The sequence below is a fragment of the Perca fluviatilis genome, chromosome 8, assembly GCF_010015445.1.
Source record: "Perca fluviatilis chromosome 8, GENO_Pfluv_1.0, whole genome shotgun sequence".
Taxonomy (NCBI): Eukaryota; Metazoa; Chordata; class Actinopteri; order Perciformes; family Percidae; genus Perca; species Perca fluviatilis.
Window position 1 is genome coordinate 23,503,336 of NC_053119.1, and position 25,161 is coordinate 23,528,496.

The following is a 25,161-nucleotide window of genomic DNA, read 5'->3' on the forward strand; positions in this document are numbered from 1 at the left end:
GTGTGTGTGTGTGTGTGTTTCAGTGTCAAATTACGCCCCCCACAGCAGCCTACACCATGAAATCTTCTGTCAGGCTATTCTGTGAACTGATACCCTTCATCATATTGCTTTGGGACTCACTTGACACAGTTTGTCAGAGTGGTGATGGTCGTTTTCTATACAGTTACTGGAGTGTAAGGGAGTTTGCACATATTCATGCCTAGAGTTCCTACAGACTTACATTTTAGGTTCAACAAAAAGTGTATCCATGAAAGCTTTAAAATACTATACTAAAAGTCAATTTGCTTACACAGCTGTTGTTGGGCAAGGACATTGAATGTTAGGTCATCTTTCTTTCCCCATTTGTCTCTTCACTCCCACAGACTAAGTGCTTCCTGGAGCCAGGATAAATCAACATTCAATCGGTTTCTTCTGTCTACTATACAGAGTACACTGACTTTTGAATCAATAACACAGCAGAGTTGTGTGTATTTTTTTTTAATAGAGCAGAAAAGTGAGCATTTAAACCATTTTTACACTGTTCATTGTTTCCAAAACAGTACAAAGTACGTCTTTTGTTACAGTAAGACGTACATCACTCACAGTAAAAGAAAGGAGAGAAGTATCCACTGAAAACATTATTTACATTTTTACATTTAAATTAAGTTACTCTGTTCCATGTTTCACCAGCTTCAGCCACTAGTACAGCAGTTATGATACAATATTTGCACACAATTAGTAGAAACTGAAAACTAAACAAACTAAAATGTGGAAACCCACCGATTAGGGAACAGCATTGATTGTAGACACATAAGGTAAGTGTTGTCTATTTAATTGTCTGCAGTGATTTTACTCCGTTTTCTGAGACATTAAAAATCAGAGCAATTCTTTGTCAGTGGCAGCTGCTATTCATAAGGGTGGGTTTATCTTAATGGGGACAATATTCAGGAAAGGTAAACATGAGCTCATGACAAAGGTTTTTTTGAGCATATGTATAAAAAAATATATATTTGGTACAACCCTATAGCGATCACAGTTTCCTGTGAGGCTTCTTTTTTATTTTTTTTTTCCATCAGTGCTTTTCTGAAAACATTTTTTTTTCCAAATCTTGCAGGTACTGGAGCAAATCACAAACAATGTAACAGAATAATGGCACTAATGGAAGCAACCGATGATGCACCTGATGTAGCATACAAACAGCCACTCAATAAGGACAATGACAACATGTGTTATGCGTAATACAATAAAAAGGAGAAAGAAATTATGAGGTAGATGGCTGATGGCGAATGAGTGCAACAGAAAGACATCTTTGTTTTTTTTCTTCTTAAATCTGGGCTATTTCATACTATGATGGGAGCAGGGTCATGTGTAGCTGACACCAAAATCCTGAAGGGAACTTCTCCTGTTAGTGTATATTCTACACTGATGTGTTTTTTTCATTTCCAAAGAAAATCGTTTTCTTTAAAAATTTAATAATTAGTACAGTATTGCAATGCAAGGTGTGCAAATATAAAAAAAATAGCAACTTCAGCATCAGGAGAACAAGCTGAAATACTGTCTAGAGAAGGCTTACAAATGTTTCTTTGGACAGCAGACTACCATTTGCAGACGACTGAACGTGGCTAATTTAAAAGCTATACATGGAACAGAGGAGGCATGATTCATACTGTATATGCAGGACATCAGTCTTCGGGTTAGTTTTTATTTTTTTTTTTACACTGTACAGGTGTTCAACCAAACACACTTATCAAATGTTTTACGCTTTGGGAGTATTTACATTTTCACATTTATAAATATTGTGCATTAAGTTAGTAACTGCAATCCTGAGATGCACATTAACATCTCATCCATGAGAGGCTATGCTCTCAACCTTAGGCATTGCCCAACAACAAGGTTCATGATGGCTTCCTCGAGATAAAAAAAGAAAAGAAAAATCAAATAAAAAACAAACAAACAGTTCTCTTCAACAGCTCTTTTCACGTTTCTTTTCTATAAAAAAAGGACCAGACAAAAAGAGATCATCCTGTTTGAGGATGATTATGGGGAAAACAGCCTGGACAAAAATCCCATTTCTGACCAGAGACATCTTGGATCCCTCAGCAGAGGAGGACATCCACACTAAAGCACTTTTAAAAAGAGTATAAGGGATGAGGGGGGTTGCAGAAGGCAGGATTACGTTTCGGTAGTGGTTGTAGTTACGTAGCTTGGCTAGTTCTGCTTGTTGCCGTACATGAGGGGAATGATGTAGACAGAGATGTCATCTCCGGAGCCTAATCTGTCGTTGGATATCCTCCAGCCTCGATCCTTCAGCACCCCTCGTGCTCTCATTACGAGGTCTTGAGCTGCCATTGTGTACCTGACATAACAAAAGTGACACATGATTAAGGTGTAGTCATAGCACGGTGCTATACAATCAGACAAATGTTCAAATCTGATCATTACGCGCACTATTTGACTAAGTACATCTGCCTGCAGGAAAGAAATCGGAAAATACTGTGGTGAATTTTGGAAACTAAGCTCACAGGAGAGGAAGAGTCTGAGCGCCTCATTAACAATCTTTTCCTCGACATCAGAGAAATGACTTGTCTAAATGTTTGGAAATTTGCATAATTACAACAAGATAACAAACGTTCATCCTCTACAAATAAGACGGGGGTGAGGGGAAGTTCAGCCCTGACTGGCGGCTGCAGCTGTGTGATGAGTGAACGTGCCTGTGCTGGTCGTCGGGGTCACAGTTTGCCAGGAAACAGGTGACCGCTTCAGCTACTTCCTGGTTAGAGAGGACGTCCCACAGACCGTCGGTTCCCAGCACCAGAACGTCATCAGCTCCATGCTCGCACTGTGCCAAAGGGTAAACCTTGACCTGGAGGTGATATGGGGGGAGGGGATTAGCAAGGGTTGACAAGTGCATGGTTTCTAGGAATCATTTAAACCGGTTACTGAATTTCCTATGAAAATGTCACATAAATGGCTACATGTATATGGCAGAATGGGAAGAACAGGAAAATACCCCTTAATCCGACTTGTGTTCATGTATTACTCCAAAGTGGTTAGCCCATAGACTGTAGAATATTAATGGACAACGCATCCGGTTCGGCCAAGTGCTGCAAATGAGGATGTGCCTTAAACCTGAATTCTATCTGAATTCCAGCAGGGGGCGACACGTGCGGTTGCAAAAGGAGGTCGGAGAAAGTGACCCACTTCTCACTTGATTTATTACCTGAGTAAACATTTTCATAATGAGTTTATGGTCTCAATCGCTGGTTTTAAGTCTTCTGCAACACAGAATGATGTTCATTTTTTGAATTATGGTCTTGTTGATTTTAAAATTGGCGATAAAGCAGGGCGTGTTTTAGGCCGTGGCTATGATGTGATTGCCAGTGAAAGTGTGTAATGTAACGTGGCTCCTCCCTCACTCCTCCCTCTCGTCTAAAATCGTCACATCCGCAACCACGATGGCTGCGCCCGTAACGGCAAACTCGACGACTCATAACAGATCTCCACAAACCAATGGGTGACGTCACACATGCTCTGTCCATTAATATTATGCAGTCTATGGGTTAGCCCTACTGCTAACCTTGTAGTTACATCACATAGATTACATTTACTGGAAATCACATACATTGTACAAACATGTAGATGTTTATTGTGAGAGCTTCCCTCTTCGCAATTAGTTGACTAATCGGTCATTTTGGTCTTAGTCAACTTAGATTTCTTTAGTCGATTAGTCATGTTTTATGCTTTTTTCATACTGAATGACTTACAGTACAGGCAAGTTTGGACACACCTTCTCATTCAATGCGTTTCCTTTATTTTCATGACTATTTACATTGTAGATTCTCACTGAAGGCATCAAAACTATGAATGAACACGTGGAATTATGTACTTAACAAAAAAATTTGAAATAACTGAAAACATGTCTTATATTTTAGATTCCTCAAAGTAGCCACCCTTTGCTCTGATTACTGCTTTGCACACTCTTGGCATTCTCTTGATGAGCTTCAAGAGGTAGTCACCTGAAACGGTTTTCACTTCACAGGTGTGCCTTGTCAGGGTTAATTAGTGGAATTTATTCCCTTATTAATGGGGTTGGGACCATCAGTTGTGTTGTGCAGAAGTCAGGTTGATACACAGCTGACAGCCATATTGGACAACTGTTAGAATTCATATTATGGCAAGAACCAATCCGCTAAGTAAAGAGAAACGAGTGGCCATCATTACTTTAACAAATGAAGGTCAGTCAGTCCGGAAAATTGCGAAAACTTTGAATGTGTCCCTGTCCTGTCTTTTCGGGTTTATATATATATATATATACATACACATACATACATACATACATACATACATACATACATACATACATACATATATATATATATATATATATATATATATATATATATACACACACACACATATATACATGCTTTACTTTTATCCAGCTGTGAGCATTGTGGAAGAAAAGTGTAAATCAAGTTGCCATGTGATTCATCATCAATATTTCAGTCTGAACCAAAGTAGTGGACAGACTGACATATACCGAGGGTCACACTGCTAACATGACTACAAATTCAACGGCTATATCCATATATAGAAGTGTTTTTTCAGCACCACATACCTTAAAAATGTAAGAATGTTTCTCTCTCACACTCTCTCTCACACTCTCTCTCTCTCTCTCTCTCTCTCTCTCTATAATATTTTCTAGAAGTTATTGATGGCCTCAATCTTTCAAAGATATTCAAAGAGAAATGTTACTATGGCAACTCTTGTATGGCACTATCTCTCAAATTCCTATGCCTGAGCAAAAGCATATTCTGAAAAAGCAAGCATAATAACACCTAGAGACCTTGGACTTGGTAAAAAACTTTTGGTTACTTTGGTCGCTTCAAGTAATTCCTTGGCTACCGTGAGGGAGATGCCTAGTCACAACAGACACGCCAACTTACTGCTGAGGCTACTGCTAAAAAGAGCACACCTTGAAAAGTGGTTGTAAACCTTGTGATTTAAGTCAAGCTTTGAAAGAAAGAAAAGGACTGAGGCAGTTCCTAGAATCAATTCTAAAATATAGATTTCAACAGCAACATATTATCCCTAGAGGAGGGGTGATGACTAGAGCGTTTGGTTTCTGACTGCTGAACGCCCATATTTGATCTCATGATGATCTGATGACTCAAGTGTCAAGTTTAGCTTTTAGCCAATTTTCCCTCTGTAACGGCCATTATTTCTAGGACTTTCAATCCCTGCAGGTCACTCTCCCACACATTTCTTTATATAATAATTGTTTTTCCTGCATTTAACATCCAGCGAGACCTCTAATGCTCAGGTTTGACATGTCTTACAAATACTTAGAATGTGTTTGGACCCTTATCTGAAACAATACAAATGTACAAGCATCTGAAAAGTAAAAAAAAAGTAAATCTGAAAAGAAATACATCAAAAAAAGAGCCTGGATTTAATATGACCAATCCCAAAGGGCAATGATTTAAAGATTAAATTAGAAATTAGGAAAATTTAATTAAATTAAATTCCTGGGCTTCGTGACTACTGCAATCATGTGCGTTAGACACTTGGAAGGATAGGAGCTATTTGAGAACAACGGCTGGTGTGGAATGTTAATGTGCACGTTGATCACGTTAGTTCACAGTGTGGACTGTTAAAGGCATTTTAAATTGTTTATGTTGTGTATATTTACAGTATACACTCTGTGCCCTAGTTTTTTCAGGAGGTCAAGGTAATGAGGTAACATAAAAGGAAAGGTCCACCACACTGTTAGCACACTGCTATTGATAATGTGAATCACATTCCCATAATACAGGTTAGCATTTTTTTCAAACAACAGCCAACAACTGAGTTTGGTAGCAGAAATCCTTAAAATACAATCATCCCCTTATCCTTACTTTAACAACTTTGACTTTTTGGACATTAAACAATCAAACCAGATCAAATCCAGAGAAGAGGAAGCATATTTCTTCACCAAATACGTCACAAGATGTGTGTGTCCTTTATTGGTTTATCCACCTTTTTTTCTAAGGAAAATGTATCTTGTCTAGAAGATGGATACTGTTCAATTCAAACAGTGGAAATGTAGGAAATCACTTCTTGAAGTGACCGTTGGAGAATTTGCTTGGCTTTACTTAGAAACTCGTGTCAAACTTGAAGTAGCAACACTCTTAGTTGTGTATAAAGGATAATGTGAATGAGAAAATGTGCTTTCTCTGTACACACTGTGAAGGAAGACATAATGAAGGACAACAGTCAAATTGGATCCTACCTCTGGGCAGCAGGACAGGAAGGGCTTAATGTAGATGTTAGAGTCGTGCACTTTGAGATTGTGGTCCCCGAGACCTCTGGTGACCCCGATGGTCGCCAACACACGAGCCTGCAAAAGATCAGGAAGCATGTAAAGCGCAACCTCTGTTTGAGTCAAACATAGTAACACCCAACTCTTTAGGGATATTTGGAGTTTATTAGAACTCCGGTCTCATTTCTTCATCGGTTATGATAACATCGTACTTGCCAAAGTGAATTCTGAGATGTGGGGACATGGTCCCATCGCTACAATACATACAGACGGGGCAAGAGATGCTTAGATAAACCAACAGTTTTAGTCAAACAATTTCATCTGGAGGGAACCCTGTGAGTGAGTGCAGCCGAAATGCACAGCAAAACGTGTGTGCTTCGTACAGCGTGGCACGAGGCTTCTTGTGTGACTGCTCGTGTTTCTTGCCCCGTCTGGCTTCTTCTTAGTGATGGCACTGCGCTGCTACGTCTAAGCAAGTAACTTGGTGAGTGTAATGTTAATAATTACCTGTAGGAATGACGGCCAACACTACAGTACCAAGACCCATGTTTTAATAAACTGGAATGATCTGTTAAGTGTATATAGAAGTAGAGTTGTGAAACCTGTCTGATATGTCCAGTATGGCGTTTTAAGTAGTTGAAGAACATTTTGACTGCTGTGAAGGTGTTCCTGAGCACATCATATGACCCCAAACTGCTCTAATGAACTGCTAATGTTTGTATCAGGCAGGTTTCTGAAGTGTGTGTGTGTGTGTGTGTGTCTGTCTATATATATATATATATATATATATATATATATATATATATATATACCCCTCCTGATAAAGTTAAGACTTAGGGCCTAATTTACTAACACTAGCGCAGTTTGCGCTGCGTCTGTTTAAGCGAGTTCGGTAATAGCGCACGCTATGCTTCCACATTTTGCGTAGTATTTATCAACCCTGACACCCATCAGGCAATCAGCGTCTTTCTCCGCCCACTATACCGTAGATTGCGCTGTAGCAAAGTGGTACTTGAGCTATGATACGGCTGAGTGCAGACTGCGATATTCCCACTGCTGATGCTATGACTGTTTGAAATGATCCTGATGCCAATATTTGTAATGTAGCGAGGAATTTAACAACTGCTGGAATGTAATGTGAACGCTGAGTGAGAGATTCAATTTCATCTTTGATTTCTTCCAGTAACTCTAATATTACATGGCTGCTTGATCTGTAACGCTAAATGATGTTGTGTTCACTGACAAAGTGTGATTCTTGTGTTAAAAATATTTTCAGTCTCGCCTATGTCTTCGTCTTGCTCAAATTACTGTTGCCATTTCACCAGCGGCATAAAGATCTATTAGGAAACTCGATTGCGGCTGGTTTAGACCTGTTTTTAAGAGGCGGAGAATTTCCCCCGCAGAATAGAGGCGCGCTCTTACTTACAGTCTTTGTAAACACAACGGAATATATAATTAGGTGCACTTTGCGCTTATCCTCCCACCTTTTTGGGTGGAACTCCCACTTTCCCCACGACCCTCCCACGAACGCATATTGAAAGCGCAACTTGTCTCTTCTCGCTCATGTGGCAGACAATCTGCGATTTTACCCAAGTGCGCCCTGTTTGTAAATAGCCCGCATCGGTTACGTCCGTCTTTGCGACCAATTAGCGCCTGGAAACAGGCGCAAACGGCTTGATAAATCTAGCCCTTAGTTCTGTAAGTCTATTGCATTCATCCCTCCTCATAATTGTAAAGAATAACCTGCATGACATGTCACCCTCGTGACATTTCACTGACGGATACAGGCTACTCCAACTGGGAATCTTTATCTGGATGGATGAGCAGCATTTAGGCTAATAAACATCGTCAGCATCTTCCAGTTTTGGGAGTGCTTAATGATCATTCCCCGGGCCCCAGACGCCATCGAACTCATTTGTAAGCTGTGCAAAACTCCTTTTGATTCCTACTGTCTGCGTCGCCACCGCCGCCTCTAAAAATGGCTGCTGGCACAGGACTGGGGAACTGGGCTAATTGAATCTACTGTACAGCTTATGAGACAGGGCGGCACATGAGGCCGGGGGAGAGGAGTACGAGGGCAAGTGAGGCCTGTTAGGAATGGACCTGGATCAGTATGCAGCACAGAGAGGGAGAGAGAAGGGAGAGCGTTTGAAAGTGGCAGCAAAGCTCCTCCGGCGGAGAAGGGGAAACATCCTGGGATTAATTGTTGAGCGTTGGGGCCCAGCAGGCTGCGCGCCGGGCTTTGAAGTGCTCTGGCGTTTCTCTCCCTCGTACAAAGCCCCCTCGCTCTATCTAGCCATCCATCTCCACGCCTCAGTTCAAAGGGAGAGGACTCGACGTGGGCACGGCCAACTGTGCAGGGGTAAACCTGAATGTGGTTGCGGGCAGAGATCATTGTGGGGTGACATCTGCGGCAGTTATCACTCAAACATAAATCTACTCTCCGTCTGAATTAAATAGAAAACTGGAGAACGCCACAGTGAGAACACATTCAGATCTCTCATGTTTCCTCTCTGACCTTATCAATGCAACGAGGACTAAATGCTGCACACCACCACATGTACAGCATCACTCAGGGAAATGTCATGAACAGTGTGCTGAGCTTGACCTTTTCTTTTGTGTTGCGTGTCAAAACACTAAAATGATTCTCCTGCAAGTCAGTGTCTTAGCGGCATTATATTCCAGTTAATAACATATGTCAGTTTTGGACACTTTTTATCTTTCTTTCATCACGACGGGTGGCTCCTAGCTGTCTTAGTGCTTTGGTTTACCTGCTTGGGGGACATAAAAGCACAAATTATGTCCATTAGAGCAGAGATATTTTCTGTGCCATAAGTTGGTGCAGGATGTGAATTGTGGAAAAAGAGGCCAGGAATGCCTTGCACTAGCTGGCTCCTCCACACAGTGACGGGTGTGTGTGTGTGTGTGTGTGTGTGTGTAGAGGGGGGGGGGCTTTGATTACAGGCGAGGCACACAAGGCCGTGGGAGTAATTCTGTCAGCAAGCTGCCACCAAGCACTTCTTACCTTCTTTCCTTCGCCGTAGATCAGGGGAAACTTTAGGTCATCGTCCTCAATGGTTTTATACGCCCTGCACAGAGGAGAGAGGACACTTTAATGGGTTTTTGGTTTATGGCAGGCAGCATACACGTGCCCTGAAGATACATCGCCCCGTGCCCCCGCAGGCCCTGCTGCTGAGCCGACTGGCACACAGAGAAAGAGTATGCTAGGAGGGAAAAGAGAGACAGGGAGGAAAGAAAATCCACTCAGACATCACACGGGGAACGAGACAGCGCCTTAGCATATTTCTCTCCTTTTTTCTCCCTCTACTGATCTTGTAAAAGTCTCCCTAGCGACAAAGAGAGAGACGTCTATGGATGTATGAGACACTCTTGGTTTGCTGTTGGTTTTGTATGACTGTCTGCTGCAGTTTGCTGTATGTGGGTGTGTGTGTGTGTGTGTGTGTGTGTGTGTGTGTGTGTGTGTGTGTAAAGCAGCTGAATGATGCAAGAGTATCCACGTTTACATTCCCCCTTTCTCAGAGCGCTGCTAAAACCTCCCCAACTAATGAATAATATACCTCTTCAGACCGGGACCAGACAGCGCTGCAGTACAAGGTAAAAGACTCTGTAATACTGTATGTATTCAAGCCAAGTCTTAAGATACACTTTTCACCTCTATTCTGTAACTCAGAAACTAGCAGTGAAGAAACCCAGTACTCTTGCTCATAGCTAGTATACAGTTCTACTTCAGAGGAACAGCTGTTTCACTATACAGTACCAGAAACATTACAGATTTGAGCCATTTTCCAGAAGAGCTGCCAGGACAAAGTTTTCCATTCAAAACCCACACCAGGTGCTACGAAAAGAAAAATCTGGCATCCTTACCTAGATCAAATACCAATTAGAAATACAGGTTATTCTTTATTTTAGCCTTTAGACTGTAGGTAAGGAAGGAAGAAATGTTCATAAAAATGGTGAAGTGAATGGTTGAAGTGACTTGGTTGAAAAATAACATTTTAAAAGATAAACAGCTTTTAAGAAAAGCTGCTTAAAACAAATGTAAAGTGTTGATTTGCAAATATTAAACGACCCAGGCCTGCCCCACACACCTTATCCAATGCATTTCAGCTGCAGCGAAGCAGATTAGCAGGGACCAGGATGGCTTTTACATTACTGCTGGTTCCACTCAGAGAGACCATATGTTTCCACCTTAGGCGAGCGCTATACTGCTGCACTCAGCACTTTTTTAACAGTGTGCAGAGCGAGGACTATCAGAGCGAACGCAGCCCACAAACACAGAAATACAGTTTGCAGCCTGAGACTCTTCAGAGCAGTGAGCTGTAACTCTTGTAGAAGAGTTTCCTCACTAATGTTTGCAATATTCATGGTGTGGAAAAACCTCTAAAACAGCAGTTTGATGATGTAAAACTTAAACTGAGCATTAAAAGAGGCACTAATTAAACTGGGGCAGGTCTCACCCTCTCTATTTATTAAAGGGAAACACCATTTCTGCTGCCAAGTCACTTCAAACTTCTTTCATTTGAGTATTTCACCTTCAAGTGTTAGTTTCCTTAAAAATACTACTACATTGGGACATACTCTTTATGTCATTATTTCAAAGATGTCTTGGATGAACTCCTCAGTGCCTGCTGTCTGGGACAGTCTTCCTCCGGAGACTTGTGTTTACAGCCAATCCATTCTGTCAGACTTGAGATAACGAGTGTGTGACAGAAAGAGAGAGAGACACATTAATCCTGTTATGATACCTGCTTCCCGATCTGGGACACAGAGTCCAAAAACAGCGAGGAGAGTTGCTCAAGGGCTCTACTGTTTGACCACAACACTGAGCGCTTTCACATTCAAGGCCTGTTTGGCCGCCTGATACGTTGCAGAGTGTGACCGACAGAGAGAGTGAGTGGGGGAGGGGAGAGGAAGAGAGGGATGCAGCGAAGGAGGGGGGTTGTATCATCCTCTCTGCAGGTGACGAGAGACGGGCAGGAGAGGAGTGATGTCATCTCCACTCGGTGCAAAGATGGGTGATAGAGAAACACACACACACACTTTAAGGTGACGTTGTGCCAGGCCTGTTTCAGCACCGGATGAGTCACACAAATTGGTGCAATTGACAGTTGGGTTCAAATAAACTTTTTGGCCAACCTTGATGGGCTTTTCCGGAAATTGAGTGGTGCTTTCAGGAGCAAAGCAAGGCCAGATTTAATGGCATTGGCCCAACAACTCTCCAAATTATAATCTATATGCATCAGGCATATCGTTACAAAGGCATAGTGCAACAAGAAGGGAAGAAAAGAAGAAGAGATGGAGGAGCAGGAGAGGGAGTAAAAATGTATGACAGTGATGAAGGTGTGTGTTAGTCTCTCTCCTCTCACATTCATTGTCTGTAGGATCAGGAGAACAGACACCCTGGTGGGCGTGGGCATTTAAGGCAGACAGCTTGAGCGCCGTTCATTGTCATTTATCATTGCCCTCCTATGTGGCTTACACACCATCTTTTTTTTCTTCTTCACATTCTTTAAATTTTACCAACATTTTTCTTCCTAGCATTTTCCTCAACTCTTATCTTTATTTCTATCTTTGCAGCTAACATTTCTCTCTGTCTTTTAAGCAATTTCCTTCTCATTTGTTCTTTCCCCCCCCCCTCTCTCTGTCCTCTCCAGCGCCCCCACCCTCTTCCCCACCTTCCCTCCGCCTGACTGGCTGTGCTTTGCCTTGGTGTTTGGATCACGTCGGACACGGCCGACCGCTCCACATTCATCACTCTGGGACGTCTCGCAAACAAAACCGCCTGCCATCCTGGACAACAGCCACCATTACAGTTTGCAACGCCAAAGTATCCAACTGGCCGAGGGAGGGGGGAGGTTCAGAAAGCGAGGGAGGAAGACAGAGAGAGGTGGGCTGCAGGCCTGTATTCCTTCATTAGAGTGTGGCCTTGATCACGGATGCCTTTGAGTGAATAGGATGCCAGTGTACACCCACACACGCAAAGCAGCATGTAGGCACTCTGGCTACACACACTGACAGGAGAGTGTACATGTACAGACAGAATGCTGCAGAGATATAAAAAAAAAAAAAATCCTCTGTACCTATAGAGTGTCTGAACTGCACCTATACAAGATGACACATTTAAGTCACGCACATCAGAGCAATCAGCCATGCCGGCTGACAGGGTCCTAATTTAAGACCCAGACTTAGTGTGGATGAAATAAGCAGAGCTGGTTTATGGGTAGAACCGGATTAAAAATACATCACAGGCAGTCTGCGCTTCGGAGACAGTAAGCAGGCAGACGACAGGCGGAGAGTTCTGGGCCCAATAAGAAACACAGAGGCTGACTGACCTACATTTGCTGAACCGAGCGGCGCCACAAAACACGACTGCACGGAAGAAAACACAATCTCTCCTCAGTCACCTGCACCTACTCATATATGCATAAGTGCACGTACATATGAACAGCACATGTTCCACAGGGGGTAGACATAATTCAAACACTTCAAGAACAGAGAACTTCAATATTTAAATAACTTAATAACAAGAGCAAAAACCAGTGGTAGTATGTTCCTAAGTGCAGGTTCTCAAGTACTGTGTTGCAGTACAATTCTGAGGTACTTCTACTGTCCTTGAGTATTTCCCTTCAATGCCACTTTATATTTCCAATCCACTGCAATTCATTATTCAGGAACAAGGCCCACTACAGTGCATTATAATATATTTGATCATTATTACGGACTCAATGTGTAAGCATTATTTTAATGTTAAAGGTGATGCTAATTTTAGCTACTTTATATACTGTTGCTCATTGACTGTGTAACAATGCATCATATTGTACATGGTCATTTTAGGTTTTGAAATCTTAATCTGCAAAGTAATTACTTACTATAACAAATAAATGTAGTGGAGTATAAAGTACGATATTTCATTGTGATATGTAGGGGAGTAGAAGTAGCATGAAATCTGAATACTGAAGTCCAAGTACCTCAGAACTATATGTAAATCTTTACTTACTTTAAGTAAAGATTTGAATACAGAGCTTTTACCTACTGGCAAAAGCTGCTACGCGGGAGTTAGGTGTGCTTGGCCTATGTGTCCTTATTATGAAAACACTCGTCTTTGAAAAGAAAAAAAAAAAGGGTTAGCATTTTTGTACAGTTCACTTAGAATTTGGGCACCGACAATTTGTTGGCTTTAAACTCACAGTGCTGACCGCTAAACCTCTTTGATTGGTGAATATGCTGCCAATTGGCATTTCACCTTAGTAGCAGTGTTTGTAACTTTCTTTAGGGTTAAAGTCCTTGGACACTTTGCTACTTTAAAGAAACGTTGCAGTGTACCCTTGGAGCTGCACGTTATCTTTCCCTCCCTCAGTTTGTGTGTCTTCGATTCCCTGGTCTCCTCTCCTTTTTTCTCCTCTCTCTCCCTTTCACATTTCCATCTGTATCTCAGTCATTATGTACTCTCTCTTTTCTTCCTTCTCACACAATTTTTTTCAATCTCTTTGACCTTTTTTTTACCTCTCTCTCCACAGTCAGATAAAGAGCTGTCCTTGCTTTGCCCACATATTCCTTCTTACCTTTCTCTCTCTCTCTCTCTCTCTCTCTCTCTCTCTCTCTCTCTCTCTCTCTCTCTCTCTCTCTCTCTCTCTCTCTCTCTCTCTCTCTCTCTCTCTCTCTCTCTTCTCTCTCTCTCACACTCTCAACACACACACACACACACACACACACACACACACACACACACACACACACACACACACACACACACACACACACACACACACACACACACGTCAAGGCCACCTTCTGGCCTTCTTCTGACAGGGAAGGTTTGAATGACTTTTTTACAATACTGCACGCTCAATAGGATGGAGATTGCGGTTATTGGCTATTTTTGGGGTATATCATAGGAAATCACTCAAACGTAGATAATGTCTCAAAATAATTAATTCAGCAAGGCATAATTATATGAGGCTTGGGAAGCAGAAATTATTTTGACTCTCTCAGAGGGCTCATGAATGGATCTGACCAGATACACAGTGTAAGGATGTAAACAATTGAACGGTATTTCAACAAATGTGTTAAATAAATTAGCAGGAAGGCAGAGGAGAAACACACCGAATCAGCAAAATTGGGGAACAAAACTGTGGTATCCTCGCAGTTTGCATGATGTGTAACGTGCATTGCATTTGATATTAAAAGATTGAGTCAATTAGTCAAAAATCAATAAATCTGTCAACCCACCATCCCGACATGGTGAAGTCACGGTACAGCATCCTCTTCCCCACTTCCTTTCTCTGGACTCTCCTCGGGAATTCCAGATGTGTAAACTCGTTTCCTAATAAGTGGGGCTGCATGTAGGCCTTTGATATGAAAAGAGAAAGAAAAAAAACATAAAAAAGAAGAAGATTGACATACCCAGGGGATAGGAAAAACAATTCCATAGTCTATTAAGCTGGCAAAGAGAGCAGGCAGTGTAAGAGAGACAGAGCTAAGCATAGCCGGTGTCTCAACGGGAGGGGAGGTCAGCTCTGCTAATATCTGACAGCTGTGCTTGCTAGAAAGGAGCCGAGAAAGGTTCTTTCTTACCAGGAACTGCAGTCGCTGTCTCTCTGACTCCGGTGTGAACTCTGCTGACATGGGGACGACTTCTCCTGCCCGGATAATGATAGCCCTGAGGGAGAGGAGCAGACAAAACAAAACTGTGTTTATGTAAGCTGGAACACTGTTGCTCCTGCTGGCTGCGGGGCACGAGAAGGTGAGCGTGTGCATCATCGCAAAGGTACGCTTTTCGTGCACAGGAGCAGGGCTGAACAATGAATCGTTTTCAAATCGAAATCACAGTTTGAAAGAAAGCGATAAGCTAATTGCAAAGACCGCGATTAATCAAATGTTAAATATTTAGTTGAATGTTTTGGTGTAACATTTGCTTCAACATTTTTTTATTCCCCTTTATATTATTATATTTAATGTTGTTTCATAAGATAAATGCTGAAATAATGTCACATATCACAGATTGTTTACAGAAATGTCCTATTTTCAGTGGATCTTTCATTTATTTTTGATTACTATATTTAACATGATTGTAGAGGGTGCAATATGGAGCTAAAAAAATTTTCGCGAATCGAATCGTGATCGCAATATCTGGCAGGAAAATCGCAATTAGATTTTTTCCCCCAAATCGTTCAGCCCTACATAGTAGAGTAGTAGAATATGTGTATCTCACCTGCTGTCCCCAGCGTTCCCAACGTAGAGCTTCCCAAGCAAATAGACAACCACCAGAGCAGTGCAGCCACCTGAGATGTTGTAGACTGCCTTCTCCTTCTCTATGTGCACATCCTAAATAGAAACACACACAAATGAATCCTCTGATGAGAGCACATAATTCAAACCCATCCACTACACAGAATCATGTTTCTAATCATCACAGCCTTCAAAAACTTTTTCCTATCACGCTGCGGCACAAAGCGTTTAAGCAAAAACCTGATATGGAGAAAAATAATGCCCTGGTCCTTAGAACCCACCATGATGCTATTATTAATTATAGCACCATAATGAATTAATTCATCAACAGGGCCATAAGTCAAGGAGCAATAAAACGGAATGGAAACCAAAAGGATAGGAGAGAAAGTTTGGAGGGACCGCTGGTTATTACACCAGTTAATTAGCCCAGATTAATTTGCTGCTAATTAAACCAAAAAAAAAAAAAGTTCTTTGAAAAAACCCATGCTATCAGTTCATTAATTAGATGAATAATTAACCTGTCAGCGAATTAATCAAAATGCTAACATAAATTTGAACCAAGCTGCTCACACTTGGTTTAACCCTTTTATGCTCTCTGTCGCTACTGTTCGTCTGCTGTTAACTGCTCCTGAGGGGCCTTTAATGGCAAAACAGAAGCAGGAAGTTATCCCGGGAAAATGGATGACCCCTATGGCGCCTTCTTTGCATCCCTCCGTCACTATCAACCGATTGAGTTGGATGAAAAATGTTAGCGAACACATTTGCAGCAAGGCCATCCCTAACATGTTTTCCCATGAGGAATGTTACCCCAACTAAAGCTCATCGCCTTCTGCTCCGCTTCTGTCTACCTCCATTTGATTACAACTGTGTGAATGTGTGTGTTTGTGCACAGTGTCTGTGGTTTTCTGACAGGAGACAGCAGTGGTTTGTAGTGTATGTGTGCATAAATATGCGTGTGTGTGTGTGTGTGTGAATCAGAGTGCAAGTGCGTGTAGAGAGTTCTGCGTGTGTGTGTGCATAAAAAGCAATCATTTTTGTACCTGGATGTATGTGTGCAGTCACCTTCATTACGTTTGTGTGATTGTGTGTATGAGACAGAATTATTGTGTTTCTGAACGCCTGCACTCCATCTTCCTTTTCAGTTACAGAAAACACACACACACACACACACACACACACACACACACAGTATGGAGTATGGAGGATAGATATGTGTGTGTGTGTGTGTGTGTGTGTGTGTGTGTGTGTGTGTGTGTGTGTGTGTGTGTGTGTGTGTGTGTGTGTGTGTGTGTGTGTGTGTGTTGGGGAGGGTAAACAATGTGTCCTTCACCCTGAATGAATTATGAATCCATAGCGAGCCATACATATTTACCCTCGCTGTATCCAATAGCTCTTGCTGCAGGCAAAGTCTTTAATAATGAAAATGTCTGCATAAACATCTACACCTTTCTTCTCTCTACTTCCGCAAGGAAGAATCTAACAACTGAGCTAAATAACCAGCAGGCAGAGAGAGAGAGAGAGAGAGAGAGAGAGAGAGAAATGGTTTCTGCACTTCTTCATATTACTGTAAACTCGTTATTGTGATATAGGAAAACTTGCAATTATTGTCATCTTAATGCAGAGGTTTTACTTGAACAAAAGCTCAAGGAAACGCACACTCAAACACAAAACAGCTCTCAACACCTCCCCTCCAAACAAACCTCTTAATACCGTGGTTTTTAACCTTTTAGATACACCCTAAAACACCATTAAGTGATGCAACTGACCAATTAAAGAATATATATTTCTGGACATAATAAGGTACGCTCACAGAATATATGTGAGTAAATGTTTCATAGGTTGAGAAGGAGCCATTTGGAGCCAATATTGTCATGAAGGCCAAAATCTTCATAGCAATCTTCCTCTTACTCGCCAAAAAAGAAGACAAGGTTTGACTTAACTGGAAAAAGCAGTTGTTGCGTTACTGTACAACCTATGAGCTACAGGTCGGACCAAAAACTCCCTTCTCCATGCCGTTTGCAATATTAACTGTCAGTGCATTTGCAGAATTAATTAGATACTAAAGCTATTCAGCCTTAAAACAGGAAAAGAAAGTACAGAGATGGCAGAAAAATCATCAGAAAGAAAACTCTGATGATGGACAGTGAGACAGGTAATTAACTAAATAAATCCTTTTAGCTGATTAGCCTTTAATAGAGCATTAACAACCTACCTATTCATGCATTACATTTTTTTAACTATACTAGTGCCCTTGAGATAGACCACTTCTCACCGAATAAGAGCTGGGATGGAGAATATGGATACATATAGAAAATGGATGGATAATTAAACTACTCTTCACAATTCATAAAACACACACACACACACTGTGAATTTAGTATAAATTGAAAACATAAAATTTATTTACCTTAATTTCCTAAAGGCTAATGCTTAACCACAACATACCTCATGCTAACAATAACTTGACGGAATAGTTCAACATTCTGCTTATTTGCTTTCTGTTTGAGAGCGATACCACTCTCATGTCTGTCACAGCTGAAGTAAGGAGGCGTTTAACTTAGCTTAGCATAACTGAAAGTAGGAGGAAACTGCTAGCTCTTTCCAGTGTTCAAAAATATGCCCGCAACACTTATCAAAATAATTTTTGGAAATGTGATTATTTGCCTTCTTGCCACAAGTTAGAGGGGAAGATAAACACCACTCCCATATCTGTATGGTAAATATGACCACATGCTGCCGGTTAGCTTAGCTTAGCCTGGCTTGGTCCAAAGATAACTAAATATGCCCAACAGCACCTCTAAAGCTCACTCAAACACAAGAACACGTGGTACCACACATTGTGGTTCTACGGGGGGTTATGAGAATGACTATTTCTTGGCCAGGAGCATTGACTTCCCTGAGTTTCCGCCAATAAGCAGTAAAATACAGTAAAATACTCGCATGATGGTAAAACCTCAAGTATAGCTCAGTCTGACACATACCAGGTACAGAGGCATGCATGTTTTATACTAAAGAGGATCATATGAGGCCGGTGATCTCATCTCCTCTCTTTCTGTAATGGGCCCACAAACAGTTTAGCCCATAAGCCTTGTCTCACGTTGTTTTTGATGTTTACACATCCTTGAGTGTTTGTCGGGCTTCAGCTACAGCTCCACACACACCGGCCGCTTCCACAGGAATGCAGAGAGTCGTGTCAGAGGAGAACTAAAGGCGGATCCCGCTGATAAGATACAGAGACTCTAAACTCTGAGACAAAGATTTAGAGTGATACCAAACATTCCCAAGATTTTCTGACACCTCCCATTTTCTTAAAGAATGAACTTCATTAAAAAAAATAAGACGGGGGCTTTCAGGGGTGGGACTCTGCCAAACTCAACTTTTGGGTAGTTACTCAGCAAAAATAGAAGTGATGGTCTTTTGTTCCAAGCGAAAATGTGTACCATGTGAATCGTATCGCATTCAGTTAAAAAATGATTACCGAAATAAAAATAATGAACAGCTGTGGAGAAAAGTAGGCACTGTTTTCCCAGTTACAAACATTTTCCTCACCTATATGTGCTCTAATTACAATTAGTGAAACACTGAGCAATGAACTGGAAATACATTGTATTTTGCTTTAATATATAGCTCTCTGAAGAACAACTTTAGACCGCCATGAGAAAGTTTTGTAGCTGCAAGGTTTGAGGTATGCTGCGACATCAACTGCAACCTTTAAAATGGTGGATTTCAGCGCAATTCCCCTTTAAGAAAGAGAGAGAGGACACAGAGGGTAAAGAGTGCATATTCAAAGCGAGATGAGGAGCCAGAGAGGCATGTGAGAGGAGAGACGAGGAGCAGAGTGAGACACAGAGGTTTGCTGATTGCTAGGAGTCGTGGGCAAATATATGTTTCTGACAAGGAAAAGAGAGAAGAACAGAGGCAGCAAACTAAACTACAGTATTGTAAAGTCAGAATATGCACTGACTTAACAGTGTTCAAAATAAATCATCATTACAATTTCCTATAAATCTACTGCTCAGAAAAACAAGATTTTTGCAGATTACTGCCTTTCTATTTTAACAAAAAGTATTTTGTCATAACAACTATGTGCAACTGTAGTTCAAAAACACAATCCTCATGACTCTGTGAAAAAAAAATCCCCTCATCATTAACCATAAATTCAAAACAGACCTTTCAATTTATCCACTGATCCTTATACAATCATTAATTACACCTACACATGCCATAAGTGCCCCAACCCACCATTTCCCTTTGTATGGCCATGTTGCTTGGTGAGAATAGGCAATTGCACACTACCACCTAGTGGTGAAGACATGGAAACACCAGGATGCACTGAGTAATTGTATTTTCTAATTGGATTGAGCGGCACTGCCCTCTTGTAAGATCTTATTTAACCTCCCTGAGTAATCTCACCCACAACACAAATGTTCAAAAGAATTTATGCAGCGCAGATCTGGGTCGAGCATTACTGGAAGATGATTCAGAGTTTCGGTTATAACCTGTTTCTGAAACCAGGCGGCTGGGGTTTACAGCAGCAGGGCATCACAGATTACATTTGGTCTGTTGTACTTTTTTACTATATGTACTGTACTGTATATGTGTCCCCTACTGGAACTATTAGTCGTTTAAACACTGGACAAAATATAAATCATCTATTTTCATTATCAATTTATCGTTTAGTTCTTTTCTTTCTTTTTTCGTGTTTCCAGTTTCTAAAATGTTAATATTTTCTTGTTATCTTAGTCTTCCATAAGAGTAAACTGATATTTTTGTTTTAAACTGTTGGTGAGAGAAAACAAGACCTCACGTCACCATGGTCTCTGTGAACTTGTGATGGGCAATGTTTGCTTATAGCTGACAAGAAAATAATCAGATAAAATAATCGCTTGATAATGAGAATAATCAGAATTGCAGCTTTAATCATCATTAATACTGTGTTTTGTTGAGTTGTAAGTACATTTCTTTGCAAACTCTTATGTTTCATTGAGGTCTATGTTTAAAGGATCCACTTGTTTAATTTGTTTTTGAGGAATCCTTTTCTTCTCTTGTATACAACCCTTAATGAATGTCATTTGCTTGTTTAAATGGGCTGGTGGCATTATCCTGCCTACATGTACATAGCAAAATAGCAAACTCTGAATTACTATAATTTAAACCGCTTTGATTTCAGAACAAGAAGAGTGACTCTCAATGTAACATATAAGATCATTACTCTTTCGCAATCCATCAGAAGACAAACATAACAGGCAGGCCAACACTGTTTTGAATGGCTCTGGTCTTGATCTCTTGGCCTCTGCAAGTGTCCAGCATCCACTTACAGCACGGCCAGATGGCTTGCGTGTGTGACCTGCAGCAGCTAGATGGAAAAAGTACATCACTTCTCCTGGCTCTGAGGCTATTGGCTGACTGACTGACTGGCACCATGTGCTTTCAGTTTGAGAGGGACAGTCATGTAGGTAGGTAAGTCAGGTAAGAAACCTTATCTCTCTGGAAAAGAGAATGATGAGTCCATGTCAACTTACAGCAGTACTGTAATTATAACCTCAAATTACTTTTAAGTATCAATTATCTAATACTCTAATGTTGGCTTCATCATTTATGGTGAAATATATACTGAGGACACAGTGAGCAGCAAAGAGGTGGATCATTGTGGGGAGCTTTTTTTATGGGTGTTTTGATATAATTTCCCACCCGACGATTGGAATAAATTGTAAGTGGCATAATTCAAGCTGACCATATCCACAGCTCTTTGTGAAGACTGGAGCAGACAGCTATTTGCAGCTACTTTTCAAGCCTACAAGGGACAGGTTTTTCATTCTCAAAATATAGATTTGTTTGTAGCGTCATTTTACTGGGTTTAAGGGTTGAGGAAATCTGTATATATTTGTTGCAACAGTCTATATCATTGTGCAAGTTCTGTTATGATGTGAGTGTAATGTAAATGGCAAACGCATGAAATAAAAACACTTACAGTATTTTGTTTGTAGGATGTATTTAGCAGACTGTCTCTTTCTTTTTCCAGCAACTTGTCTCAATCAAGTAATGTAGCTGGAAACGTTTTTTTTTTTTTTTTTTAGAAAAGTGCATGACTAGCCTTTTTCTCCAAATACACATACACCCAGGGATGGAAGCACCAACTCTGGGCAATTTGACAGGGGTATGTCTAATGTTATTTTGGGAATTATAGGAAATCCCTAACAGAAGGAACATTAAGAGAAAGTCTACATAGTACAACACAAATTCCAACCGTCCACAAAATATGTATTAGACATCATACAACGCATAATTTTAATATAATGCTGAAAAAGTGCTACCAAATATCTAAATTTCCTTCCAGCTCACTTTTCATGAAAGTCATCTGTGAACTATAAAGAAGACGAGAAGACGATATGGGAGCATAATTGGGTACAAAAACATAAAATGAATGTTTTCTATGTTCTGTAATTTGAATGGTGTGTATAATATTTTCATTGCACATTGAAGAGTTTATCTACAACATTATTGGCAAAAAGGTCAGCACACTCTTTTAAACACTTTCAGACTTCTAATTTATACCAAGCAAACGCCTCTTACCATGTCTTTGAAAGCATTCTCAATGGCTCCGACCACCAGGCTCTCTTGTGAGACTTTCTTCTCAGTGAAGAAGCGTGTAGGTGGGGTGCTGGGTGAGCCCGGAGCCCCTGCAGCGCCGCGGAGCGAGGCGGCCCTGGTGAGGGCGCGTTGGGATGTCGAGGTGAGGTGGTGATTGATAGGCTCCTCTCCGAGGCATGTGGGTGCCAGCAGGTTTGGAGTGCAGACAATCTCCACCACCTCCTGAAGGTGCATGGCGATGTGGTGATGTAAAAGGCGGGAAGCCATTACAGCCACCCCAGAGCCAGCATGGCCATCAAACAACGCCCAGTAGTGGAAGGTTAGGTCTTCAGAGCTGTCCTAGATACAGATAGAGTCAAACACACACCAGACAATGACACACTAATTCATTGGGTCAATATTTGTATCTGCTTGATTTACATTTATAGTCATCAGTAATCCACAGAAAATAAAAAATAAAAATTCTGTGATTGCATGGTTCCCTATTAATATGACGTGTATTTAACAGTTTCTCTAACAATCAGTCTGAAGTTGATGACAGCCAGTCAAATATTTTAAGATTTAATAAGCATATCTAAATGGATGCTTGGACAACAGCTGCATCCAGTTTCCGATAACTCCAAAAGTTTGGTTTGTATTTTTTATTATTGTCAAAATGAATGAAATGTAATGACTTTTTATCCAACATTATAAAAGTGTGAATGTGGGGTAATTCAAAACTTCCTTCTCCTTGCAGTCAGATGATGTATCTGCTGTGGTTCCTTACCTGGAATGACCCACCAATCTCAAGATACTGTAAATTTCGGGGAAAATGAAAAAGGAAATAAGGAAAGTGACTTTTCTCTCATCTTTGCTTATTGTAAAATACTGGATAGTATACTCCTTTAGGCCTCTAAAGGGAGGGGAACAACACTAGTGGAGTCTCTTGCAACTGACATTTAATATGCAACCTGTGGTGGGGTAACAAGAAGATGTTCAGTTGTGTAAAGGGTCACAAGCCAAAAGGGTTGGGAGCTATATACTGTCCCAGTGACCAGAAGAATAGATACCACATTGGACTGACTTTAGCTCGGATTACAGCTGCTACAGAGACTCAAACAGAAAGCTGCACGGCCCAGGTGTTAAAGCTGACTCATGCAGACATCAGTGCTTCACACATTGCCCAAAGTTTAAAGCTCCATTCAAACTGCATTTAAATGTATCCCATGCTTTAGGTGTTAAATGGGAATGCTTTCAGGCCCTCATTCAATGACTTCTTCTGATCTAAAAGCCCCCTTCATTCTGGGTTTGCTATGATGTTAATTGATGCTCTGGGATCAATGCCTCAAATATGCAGGTTTTAATAGACCCACATGATGCACTATATATTCCAAAGCTGGATACGGTCTTCTGTTTTCATCTACAAAGTGCCATCTCCCACATAATGTTTAGAAAAAGTGTCTTGTGATCTGGTTCATTCATTGCACACCTTTGAGTTTGCCGCCTTCAAAAAGTGCAGCAACTGTATCATCTGACGCCCTCCTGGAGTCAATGGCCATGCTTTTTCATGTCCGTTAAGATACACATTTAACTCCATTCTAAGAAATTCAGTCATATATAATGTATGGACTAATGAAAGTATGGACACGGAGTTGCTATTGCACCATGCATCATGCCGGGACACATAAAGTATGTAAAGTGAAAAAGAGAGGGCAGACTTTATTCTGCAGGCATGGGGCAGGGGTTATACTGCATTTTTCTGGTCACTGAGTGTTGATCATTGCTAGCACATACAGTATTTCTGCACACACTAATAAAGCTCTGGTTGTCTAAATATAGTACAGGCAGATTCTAAGAAATGAGCCTATTAACAAAGAAAAAGCACTAGAAAGGCTCTACACTAGTACTCTTATTGGTCTAGTATCACTGCCGCAGTGAGTCATGAGGTACTTGCACGAGTTTCCTGTAGGCTCTGGGTGGGCCTGAGTAAAGTGCTGGTGGGCTGAGGGGAAATTATAGCATAAGTATTAGTAATAAGTATGTGTCAGTAACTGAATAAGTATATCAATAGTACATCACAGTGTCAATGTAGTACACATTTCCCTACAAAAGCAAACAGCTGTGAGTTTTCATTTCATAATGATATACAGTTTTCCTTACTTTACCTTCCTTTGTACACAACATACTGTACTTGCAGAAGGACATTTGCTAACTTTAAAGCATGTTTTAGTGTTTCTGTGAGCAAATGTACTCGCATTTGCCTGCCCGTATCAGTGGCTGTCGAGAGCTCCTGAAGGCCGAGGCTGCGGTGTGTAAAGGACGGTGTGCAGTACGCCCCAATAAACTGCTGATGGGACAGGATGAAGGGACACTGGGTCCCAACTGCAGGACCCCAGGGGCATTCAAGGACTACATCCACTCTGACCATTAGCTGGATTTCATCAGTGAATAAATGCTAAAATGTAGAAGCTTGCATTACAAAAACAGCATTTGATTTTAAATAAAGTGTGTGATAATGTCTAAGGATAACAAATGGGCAAAGGAGGCAATATATCTCACTACAGTTTGTATTTTGTTCTTAAGTTGTATCTTGTCTCTTCCTGTGGTCATAAAAATGTGTCTGCAGAATGTCATTCAAGTTGGAGATGGTGGAAAAGGAGGATATTTCCAGATGCAACCAGACCAATTAGTTTGACTCACTGAGCACTCCCGGAGGCCCAAACTCTCTCCATTGGGCAGGGAAGACCTCCTGCGGACCATCGGGGTCCGGTTGGGCGTGGAGCTTCCTGCAGGTCTCCTTTTGACCACCAGCACCTCACAGCAGGCCTGGTCCTCATTTAAAGTGCTCTTTCCTGCATTGATTACCCTAGATGGAGAGGGGATAACAGGACACAAAACAGGGATTTGAAGCCATACTTCAGTTTAACAGGACACCTAAGATAAGAGATAAAGAGATACTAATAATGATTTAAATTAATTAATAGTAGTGCAACAGGCAGGCATTATTTGTGTACTATAGGTGATATAAATATAGGTATACGTTTGAATAATAAATACAATAG

The 25,161-nt window shown here is 41.0% G+C and overlaps 1 protein-coding gene across 2 annotated transcripts in view; it reads right to left on the reverse strand.

Moving 5' to 3' along the window:
* Positions 1 to 461: 461 nt before the first annotated feature.
* ppm1h (protein phosphatase, Mg2+/Mn2+ dependent, 1H) overlaps positions 462 to 25,161 on the reverse strand; it is a 33,729-nt gene continuing 9,029 nt past the window's right edge. Inside the window, exons 2-12 of one of the 2 annotated variants that reach the window (XM_039808562.1) lie at positions 24,800 to 24,965; positions 24,054 to 24,101; positions 22,887 to 22,913; positions 22,103 to 22,459; positions 15,513 to 15,625; positions 14,876 to 14,960; positions 14,531 to 14,649; positions 9,306 to 9,369; positions 6,251 to 6,358; positions 2,691 to 2,842; positions 462 to 2,335 (exon numbers count right to left, since the gene is read on the reverse strand). In XM_039808562.1, coding sequence (XP_039664496.1) covers positions 2,188 to 2,335; positions 2,691 to 2,842; positions 6,251 to 6,358; positions 9,306 to 9,369; positions 14,531 to 14,649; positions 14,876 to 14,960; positions 15,513 to 15,625; positions 22,103 to 22,459; positions 22,887 to 22,913; positions 24,054 to 24,101; positions 24,800 to 24,965 — 1,387 coding nt within the window. In that variant the 3' untranslated portion in view covers positions 462 to 2,187. The remainder of the gene's footprint in view (positions 2,336 to 2,690; positions 2,843 to 6,250; positions 6,359 to 9,305; positions 9,370 to 14,530; positions 14,650 to 14,875; positions 14,961 to 15,512; positions 15,626 to 22,102; positions 22,460 to 22,886; positions 22,914 to 24,053; positions 24,102 to 24,799; positions 24,966 to 25,161) is intronic. The other variant, XM_039808563.1, reaches the window with a different exon arrangement.